Source organism: Chinchilla lanigera, unplaced genomic scaffold (genome assembly GCF_000276665.1).
Source record: "Chinchilla lanigera isolate Chin_1 unplaced genomic scaffold, ChiLan1.0 scaffold00035, whole genome shotgun sequence".
NCBI classification, from domain to species: domain Eukaryota; kingdom Metazoa; phylum Chordata; class Mammalia; order Rodentia; family Chinchillidae; genus Chinchilla; species Chinchilla lanigera.
In genome coordinates this window covers 14,772,852-14,783,249 of record NW_004955436.1, presented here as the reverse complement: position 1 = coordinate 14,783,249, position 10,398 = coordinate 14,772,852, and the positions used below count along the sequence as shown (strand labels likewise).

Sequence of the window (10,398 nt, the reverse complement as noted above, 5' to 3'; positions counted from 1 at the left end):
TGTATAAAAAAACGCAGGAGACTTTTTAAAAAAATAAAGCATTGGGCTACATTTAAAATTTTCAAGAATACTCTATCTTTATTGAGATATAATTTACACATCATAAAATACAGCCAGTTAGTGTATATATCAATGGTTTTTAGTATAGTCATAGAGCTTCAACTACTGATACGGGAAAATAAAAACCCCCAACCTGAATGATATCTGGGATGAGTTTGTGTTCTCTAATGTGTTATGTAGATGTGTTGGTTTGAGGATCACTTTTGCAAGGGGAACAATAAATAACAGGACACATACTTTATATGATAATTTAAAATAGTCACCCAAGGAATGATACACAAAAGAGTGTAAGAGATCTGTCCACAGACTATAGACCAAGAATTCAGCTGAGGGCCTGGATCCCACGGAAATGTCCTGCATGAGTCCAGCTGAAGGCCTAGAGCTTGTAACAGTGCCTCCCACAACTCCACCTGGAGGCCTAGAGCCGATAACAATATCTCATGCAGGCCTGTTTCACGGATCTGCTGCGAAGGCCCAAAGGACAGTGGTAGAATCTAGGAAGCATGTGTCAGCAGGCTGAGGGATCTGCACTGGAGCCAGGAAGCGATGCTCAAAAGAACCAGAGCCCCCCAAAGGTACCACAACCATCCTCAGCAACACCGAGGTCCTGAGCTCCTCTGATGATCAAGATGGCCGAGTTCCCATCAGGGAAGCCAACACAACAAGCTTCTCCAGGAGACTGAACAGTGCACCACCTTCCCCTCTGGAGCCAGGAAGCAATGCTCAGAGTGAGGGCCAGAGCTCCCCCAAAGTGAACCAAAGCCATTCTCAGTGCCAACAAGGCCCCGAGCTCCTCGAAGGATGAAAACAGCCACGTTCATTAGGAAAGCCAGGATGACAAGCTCCTCCAATCGAACCACCAAGTCCTGACAGCTTCTACCAGCTCCAACAGCCTTCTCTCAGCTCCCAACAGACTCCTTCTCCTTCAATTCTGCCTCTTATGCTGCTAGGAACAATCCCCAGGTGGGCCTCCCACACCCAGCACTACGCTTACTCAGTTCAGCTGGGGGTTATAAGTTGACCACCAGTTACCAATCCACTACAGTTGGTTTCATTGATCTCTGAAGAAAATCTTAGGGTCTTTCAGACTCCCTAGAGTCTCAGGGACCTCCAAGGACCACACTTGGAAAGTGCTCGCCAATGACAATGGGTCCTTTTTGGGCCTTGCATGCCTCTAAGAATCTGACCAATGATATTCTCTCTCTAGGGAGCTGCCCCAATCTACATAAGTTTTGAGTTTACTCTCTGAAGTCCATCTGCACACCATTTCCTCCCATATGCACCCACTCCAGGTTAGGAATTTGGGGCCCAAGCTCCGAAAGGGTCCTTCTTATGTAACGGTGATAGCTGCTCTTACCAATAACAAGACACAGTTTCAAAGCCAAAAAGGAAGAGAATAATGGAAGATGGAATAGAGGAAGAAAGGAAAGAAAAAACAATAATCAGAAGGTGTTTTACTCAATACAGGGATCATTACAGATTGTAGAGACTAAAATTCTCTTTTTGCTGGAATACTGAAATATGAAAGATTTGTTTTCAATATAGCAAATCATTTTCAACCCATAAAATCAGTCTTGTGTCACTAATAGTAAAAACAGAATAGGATGCAAGGGACGCATGGGACCTCTGCTATTCAGAGTTCTAAATGTCCCCGAACAGCTGCAGGTAGGCAACTTTGATTCCTGCCAAGTTCTTGCGCTACTTTCTGTACAAGATCCTATGTATTCTATAACTCAGAGGCAGCCACACATACCTACTGTGATACTTGAATTCCCTTTGGGGTTATCAATTACACAGCCTTTCTAGAACAGAAAGATTACAAGTAGTTCATAGCTGTCCCATGTGGTGCAAATTCACAAGGGGACTCACAGTAGAGGTACACAGACATTCTTACACACAGAATGTTTTATAAAACAATCCATTCACTTTGAAGATAAATTACTGAAGATTAGGTTTCCTGCTATGCCTGGACCCTAACAGGACCCAAGGCTTATACTAAATGCATGGCTTGTTATGCTAAGACCATGTATAAATTTTCCCCTTCTTTTCTGCTTTTCCCCATCCCAGTTGTTCTTTCCATATATATATGCACACACGATAGCTAAGATAATTGTACTGTTAATTTCTATTAGTTCACTGAAAGGAACAGTTAGCGCTTATACTGCTTGATCAATTTTGCACGCCTGTATCTGGTAATCTGAGCAACTACTTTGAAGATAACAATATGCAAACTCATAACCATTGTTAATTTCTTATCATCTTGTTTTTTTTTTATCATCTTGTTTTGAAATTCTGTATCATTTTTATTTTTTAAAATTCTCTTTAAAATAAAAAAAATAAAATTAGCATAGCTTTAAAAAAAAGATCACATATGAAGAGACAAGTTGAAGTGGTAACAAAGATAGTAAAGCTATCTGGGCTTGATCCAAAGACTATGGAATTGGGTAATATATAGCTTGCCATGTATGTAAATAAATCTTTTCAGTTCTAGCAAATCCATCTGGAGTTATTTAATAGTGAACAATTCCCCAGATCCAAACATATTTCAGATTTAAGCACTTGAGGCTATTCTAAGGATTTATGTATCTTATTTTTCCTCAGTGATTCATTCATTCATTCTTAAGCACCCACTTAAGAACAACTGTGAGTACAGTGATACTTCAGAGAATATAAAGTGATGGAGAAAGGGAACTAAAAAATCCTTCGTAGTCAAGAAGATGTGGGGATTAGATCTGTATTTGTCTCTGTTTTTTGAGACTGGGTCTCACTATGTAGCTCAGGCTGGCCTTGAACTCACTGTGTAGTTTGAGGCAATCCTTCTGCCTCAGCCTCCCAAGTACTGGGATTACAGGCATGTGCCAACCTACCCAGCAATCTGTATTTGCTTTGAACAACTGGTAAAGCTTTCATCACAGCTGTTCCTAACAAATAATGTATGTAAAATACATTTGCCAACAACATATGGAAATCAGTACAGAGATTTCTCCAAAAACTAAAACTAGAAATTCCATTTGATCTAACTATTCCCCTTCTGGGTATCTTCCCAAAAGAGCTAAAGATATATTACGGTGATACATGCATACCTGTTTACAGAAGCACAATTCAAATAACTAAATCCTAGAAGCAGTCTCTATGTCCATCAACAGGTGACTGGATAAGGAAAATGTGGTATCTATACGTAGCGGAGTACTACTTGGCTATAAAGAAGGATGAACATGAGACATTTGTAGGAAGGTGGATTCACCTGAAAAACAATCTTATATGAAATAAATCAGACACACAAGCTTAAATACCATATGGTGTCTCTCATTTTGAGTAAGGCAAAGTACAAAAAAAAGAGCAAAATAAAGAACTGATGAAAGGAATCAGGGAAAGAGATCTTTTTGTAAATGGGAAGGGGTCTAAAAGGGTGAGGGGATAGGGGAGAGGAAGCAGATGTGAAAGGACTTAAGATGTGTCATGTACACGAACCAAATACCATGAATGTAGTCAGTTTTTGTTTTTGTCTTTTTGAGACAGGGTCTCACTGTGCAGTTCAGGCTGGCCTTCAACTGACTTTGTAGCCCAGGTTGGTCTTGAACTCACAGCAATACTCCTGTGCCAGCCTCCCAAATGCTGGGATTATAGGCATGTGCCACCACATTCAGCCTGAATGTAACCATTATATGTAACAAACATGAACTAAAAAGAACTAAATTAGTAAGTAAAAATAATAATGAAAATGGGGAAAGGGAATTGAAATGGAGGGAGGGAGGTGAGTGGGCAAGGAAAGGGGAAAAAACCCAAGAAATGTTAAGTACATATATCTACTCCCTAAAATGAATATAAACTTGGTGTACTACAAACATGTACTAATAAAATAAAATATGCAACTCCTTAGAATTAGTAGTTGTGACATCAGTTATTGAGGCAAGAAAATCCGTATGGTCTATGGCTTGGAAATAAAACAATTCCACAATTTCAACTTCCACTAAAATATTTATTTAATTGAAGATATCTTACAGAAATAAATAAGAGTAGTTTTTCTCTAATACAGATCAGTATATCTATATGTATATATATATTTTTTTTACAAAATTGAAGCATATCAAATTGTTTTCCTTAAAACAGCACATAAAGGAATACTAGTAAGCAAACAAGCAATACTGAAATAGTTTCACTATTAAAGAACAGCCATGGGCCTTTTGATTCTCAGCATTGGGATTTAGTGGAAGAACGTGAGATTTGGAGTCAAGAGGGCTGACTGAGCTCCACTGTTTTCTGCTACATGTTACAGGCAGGTTTCTCAGTATTTCTGAACCTCTGCTCTTTATTGTTAGAACAGGAATGATATTAATTACACCAATTTCACAGGGTTGCTGGGAAAAATAAACACACGAATGTACAGAAAAGCTCTTTATAATATGTAAAGAGCTGTAAAAATAACTGTTTAATTTCATATAAAAGAATCAATGCACAACTCCCTTCAACTGAAGAATAAGCACCAGAAATGTGTGTTCTCTTCAGCTGAATTATATCGCACTATAAACCTGGAGTAAGAAAATGCACCTTTGCTAAGCACCAAAGCCCCTCGGTGAAGGAGGCCCAGTGGTTTTTCTGTTACAGTTTTCTGGGCGGCTAAGTAGGAGCTAATGAGTCCTGAAGGCTGTTTAAACTCTGAAGGATCAAAGAGAGCAAAGCAAAACAAGGGCATTTGTATTAGGTCAAACGGCTACGATACAGTGAGCTACTCTTCATTTAGTGATTTCACAGCCCATTAATTCTTCACAGAAGAATTACCAGTTGGTTTTTATCACTACATTTGCTTATATGAAAAAGGCATTCTCTTGTTGAAAAGATCAAATACTAGTCCTTCAGGAAAGAATGACTGAACTGAAATAAAAAACTCTATCATAATTTTAAGTATTAGTATAGCTACATAAGAACAAAAGAAAGGAAAACAAGTCAAGACATCAGTATAACAGTGATTTAAAAAACCTGCCATAGTTCCATGTTATAATGGTAAGACCAATAATCATAAAAATTGCAGTATTTACAGATTTATCAATCAAAATATATAAAAACATAATAAAAAATGAAGAGTACAGAAAACAGTTGTAAGGTAATGTTAACAATTGTAAGGTAAATGTTAATACACTTAAAATGCTATTTAGAGCTAACTGCTTAACACTGATACACTTAACACATAACAGAAAAATATGAAATTTTCAGTGTTCTGATTTTTAGTAGCAAGGTGCAGAGGAGAAAGAGTTGCCTACCATTAACTTACTGTTAGAAGTTGAATTCCTGTGAAGTTACTATGCAAGCTGTTATAGTTGAAACTTACTCAAATGACTAGGAGTTCTTATAGTTCAGCATTTACTTAAAATATTACTGACAAGGTATTTATTAGTAAATCATGTGCTCAAGACACTGAGGACCCTTCCAAAAATGAAATCTGTGTTGGTTGAATATACCAGGTCATTTCAAACTAGACTAATTGCCTTTCTCTTATTCCAGCTCTTTTTAAGATGGGTCTTATCAAAAAAAAAATATTCATTGCTGCTCTTAATTCTTTTGCCTCATTGGACATTCTTTGGAACAAAAATACATGTTTTATTAGGGCTGGAAGACTTAAAATCTTTACATCTTTTGAAAGCAGCAAATTGAAAAAGATTCAATAAATAGTAGGCCAGTGTATAACCAAAAAAGGAACAAATTGATTTGACTAGGAACAGTGTTTACTGACATCTACTGGAGTTTTCTAAAATGTGTACCATTTTTCTATCTACAGCTATGAAAGTCTCTTGATACATGAGTGAAGTGTGGAATGAAGTGAGCGGAGTTCACTCGAGCTCTTCAGGTTCTTTGGTGAACAGGTCCGCCAGATCAGCCACGGTCAGGACGGAGGCCTCTGAATGCTTCCCTGATGAGTTCATGTGACTGCAGGGTTTTCCACGTGGGCCCAGTCAGAAAGAAAGCCCAAGAAATCAGTGAGGACATTGGTAATAGAAGACGAGACACACACATGTTCCCAAGTGGTGGTAATGGGCCTAAAAACAAGGCTCCCAGAAGAAAGTAGGTGATGAGGTTATTACCTCTCATCAAAATTACTGACGATTTCTATGTATTATTTTCTGGCTTTGTCATACAATGTTTTTTCTAAGAAAGGAAGGATAGAAAAAAGGGAGGGAGAAGGAAGGAGGGAAAGAAGGGGAAAAAGGCAGAAGGAAAGAGGAAAAAAAAGAAGGCCCCTGTAAAGTTTGCTGTAAGGTTCAAACCTTTACAATTCACCTCTGACCATGAAAAGCTACCGTGTTTAAAGAGAATTTCAGCAGCTTTTCTAACTGCTTTTTAAAGTGTACTCAGCTTAAATGCAGTCACTGAGGTTTGGCACATAGAAGAGCCTTCCTTCCTGTCCAGGGGGAACCCTTCCTGCCTGCACACCACAGGTGGAAGGAGGCGTCCGCCCACCTGACCTCTGCCACGCACAGCCCCTGGGACTCTCTCCCTACAGGCTGTCACCTCTTACTCCGTGGCCTTCCAGTCCTACGGCACACAGGTGGAAAGGTACCTGTTTGTTTCAGAAAGATTTTAAAGAAACTTTATAGCACAAATATTAGAAAGTTTAACGATTTCAAAGCCAAATCTTGAAACTAAGACTGTTTTGGCCTCTTTGCATCTGTTCTGCCCCTGGATGGATACCACAATCACCAGCCACTGAGGTTTACCTGAGGCGTGATTATTGCTAATTACAATTCAGATATTCCTATTTGGAAGGGACTAACCATTACTATGCAGCAATACAAGCTGAGTTTTACCCTATAAAACTAAGGCGTAGCTAGGGCATAAATATATTTTATTTAATCCTGTTGTAGTGATGTGTGCAGTTGAAGATGCTTATTACTAGGCATCTCAGGAAGGTTGAGTCCATGGATACATGTAAAGAGAGCTGGAGAGAGAAAGTTGAGGCAGGAGCCAAATGGGCATTTCCAGGTCAAGGGATATACACCTGAGAGTCAAATTATAGTGCTCTAATGCTGAACGGAGAGGCTGAGGTAGGAGGATCAGAAGGTTGAGCCCAGCTTGGGAAATGTAGTGAGACGCTGTCTCAAAATAAAAAGGATTGGGGTTGTAGCTCAGTGTGAAGGCCCTGTGCTCCATCCCCAGTATCAAAAAAAAGAAAACAAAAAAGCCCCAGTATCACAGATGCCACCCCGTGCCCCTCCCCATCAAGACATAGTCTTTAAAAAGTAACCCAATGTGGTAAAGAAAAGTGTGAGTTAAAAATGTTTCTAGGTATTACAACCTATTAATAACAAATACAGAATATGCAAAACATTAACTGGGAACTCCCGGGTAGGTAAAATGTATTTCCTTACTTTACAAAAGTATTTGTATCTTTTGTTGCCTTCTTAGTGAAGAAGTTCCAAACACACCCTCCTACATAAATGAACGGGAAATCGCTCCCTACCTCCTCTCTGCAGTTTTCAGCATCGCCTGCATTCTTTCTTCTATTGTGGCTTTGATTAAGAATCTGTGTACAATAGTAGGCCTAGAGGGGACACAACAATTCTAATTACACACAAAAAATGTTCTGCATCTTTGGCAATTAGCAAATGCGAATCAAAACAACATTTGAGACTCCATTTTACTCCAGAAAAACAACTATCACCAAGGACAAAAAACAACGAACGCTGGCAGGTTATGGAGAAAAGGAACTGTTTGACATAACTGGTGGGGATGTAAGCTAGTACAACCACTACGGAAATCAGTTCGGAGAGTCCTTGAAAACTAAAAATAGAACCTCCATTTGACCCAGCTCTACCTCTTCTGTGTGTCTTCCTGAAAGAGTTAAAAACATCATACTGTAGCGACACATGCACAGCTGTGTTTACAGCAGCACAACTCCCAACAGCTAAATAGCAAATGCTGGAACATGAACCCCCAAGGTGAATGCACTTGTGAACATGTATGTATCAAAACACATCTAATAAAAAAGAAACTAAAATAGAAAATGACAGGAACTGACTTCACATTTTACATGTGGATTTCATGATTCAGTTGGTACCCACTTGTGGTACTCATCAGTGCGCTCAGACGGAGGGCAGCCCGGCACTATGCGATCTCTACGAACTAGCCTTCTAGTAAGGAGAAAGACAAACAAAGAAGCCAGATAATTTCATGTAGAGATGATGTCATGAGGATGTGGAGCATGAGCTGGAATACAAGATATGGAGATGAGGCTGGGAAACAAAGAGGAGCAGGGAAAGCATCCAAACAGAAGCAGGATTAGTTCCCGGGAAGAGAACACTTGGAGAAAGCTTAAAATATATAGGAGGCAACAAGAAGCTAGCGTGACAGAAGTATTACTGTTCCCGAGGGAGACAGGTGATAACCAGGATGGAGAGAAGGCAGGGGCCAGCACACACTGGGTTTTGTAGGACATGACCAGGAGCTGGGTTCTACGGCTGTGGTGGAGGCAGAGAAGCCAGCGAAGAAGTCTGTCGCCCTGCAGGTAAGACAGGTGGGTTGCACTCTGGTTGCATGGGTGGAGGCAGTAACTTGTCAGTAGATAGGGAAATCTTCTGGGGGTAAAGCTGAGAAGACTTAAATAATTTGGATGTGAGTTGTGACAAATGAACTACAGAAGAGCCCTAGGTTTCTTATCTGAGCCAACTCTAGATGATAGCACCAGATTCTAAGATGAGAAAGGTCTGGGGTGGGTTTGGGAGGTCTGGGAGGGCAGTACGAAAGCAGTTGCAATCTGCCAGTTAAACTTAAGATACTTATTAGCTAGGCATCTTAGGGGAAGGTTCGGTCCATGGATACATGTAGAAAGAGCTGGGTATGTGAAGCTGAAGTAGGAGCTAAATGGGCATTTCTGGGTCAAGGGATATGAAGATATGTGTGTGTGTGTGTGTGTGTGTGTGTGTGTGTGTGTGTGTGTGTGTATTTGTGAGAGTCAGATAAATATCAATGCTACTAGCAACCCTGGGACTTACAAGAAGTAGGTCATCAGTAATGTTATGACCTTCATTTCAGTGGTATGGTAAGGCCAAAAAGCCAAATAGAAAGGCTGAGAGCGAAAGGGAGCTTCAGGAGCTGGAGGGAGAAGCAGAATGTAGGGGAGTATATATTTAACTACCACATTCCCACTGGCTTGAACCACTGGTGCTACAAGCCACCCAATGGGATTGTCCCATGCTGCCCATTGGGATAGCCATGCAAGTACCACCGGTGGTTCAGAGCCACCTGGCAGCAAGACATACAAATTATGGCCCTGCTGTTAAAGATGTATAGATAAATAATATTAAGATATACTTGTGATATATCACTAGAGGAAAGTCCTTGAGAATGTGAAAACGGATGGCACAAATGGTGTGGCTGGCTTTTGAAAGCAAAGAGATACTTTAGATAAAAAGGAAGGTGCGCTTCCTGCCTGTTACTAGAGATGACCATGTGCGCTCCTATCGACACCTGCCCCACACTGCAGTGTTAGGGCCTGCATTTTCCTCCCTTCTCAGGGACACTGACCCGGCATTCTTTTCCCTCTCTTGCTTCCCGAGTTGTTCTCACTCCTAATGAGTCATTCTCTTATTTCTCCCATTTGGAAGGACAAAAAAGGTCTGTCTCAATTTTAGTCGCTTCCTTTTCTCCACAGCAAAACTCATCAAAGTCCTGGCCCTGTGAGCTACACAAGAGGAGCAGTGAGTTGCGGTGAAAGCATGGACTGCAGCCCTACACCTGCCACAGTTTCCTGACCCTGCTCCTGTCACCGACCCTCTTTTCGTTGCATGTTTGTTAAATTAGAATATGTAAAATCCCATTCTTTCTTATAAACACTCACTGCTACCATGTCACTGAAACTAGTTTTAATCTCCAGGCTGCTAAAATTCATGATCAAACCACGATGATGAGCCTCTTTATCTTGACATTCTGATACACATGACCCAGTTGGTCATGTCTGCTTCACTGGTTTGATCTGTATCTGTGGCCTTTGCTCATCTACGACTGCACCTCCTTCCGGAGTCTTTTAACTTTGGGGTGCCCTGAAGTTTTGTCTTGGCCGGCTTATTTAGGAAATCCCATTCAGTCTCTTGACTTAAAAGGCCCACATTCTGCTTCTGACCACTGCATTTGTACCTCAAACCCAGACTTATTTCCCAAACTCTGGACTTATATATCCAAGAGTAGAAGAGAAATTTCTACCTGAATGTCTAATAAACGTCCCCAACTTGTATCTAAAGAAAATTTCTCTTCTTCCCTCACCAAATCTGGACTCCTGTAGTCTTCTCTGGCTCAGCTGCAGGCCTTTCATCCTTCTAATCGTGTGGGCCTAAGCACAGGGTATGTCCA

General features: G+C 40.5%; 1 protein-coding gene across 1 annotated transcript in view; it reads right to left on the bottom strand.

The window, feature by feature from the left end:
• Positions 1–4,018: 4,018 nt before the first annotated feature.
• The window catches only part of Shprh (SNF2 histone linker PHD RING helicase, E3 ubiquitin protein ligase), an 81,022-nt gene continuing 74,642 nt past the window's right edge, over positions 4,019–10,398 (bottom strand). The window contains exons 29-30 of the mRNA XM_005389229.2: positions 7,514–7,594; positions 4,019–5,982 (exon numbers count right to left, since the gene is read on the bottom strand). Coding sequence (XP_005389286.1) covers positions 5,886–5,982; positions 7,514–7,594 — 178 coding nt within the window. The 3' untranslated portion in view covers positions 4,019–5,885. The remainder of the gene's footprint in view (positions 5,983–7,513; positions 7,595–10,398) is intronic.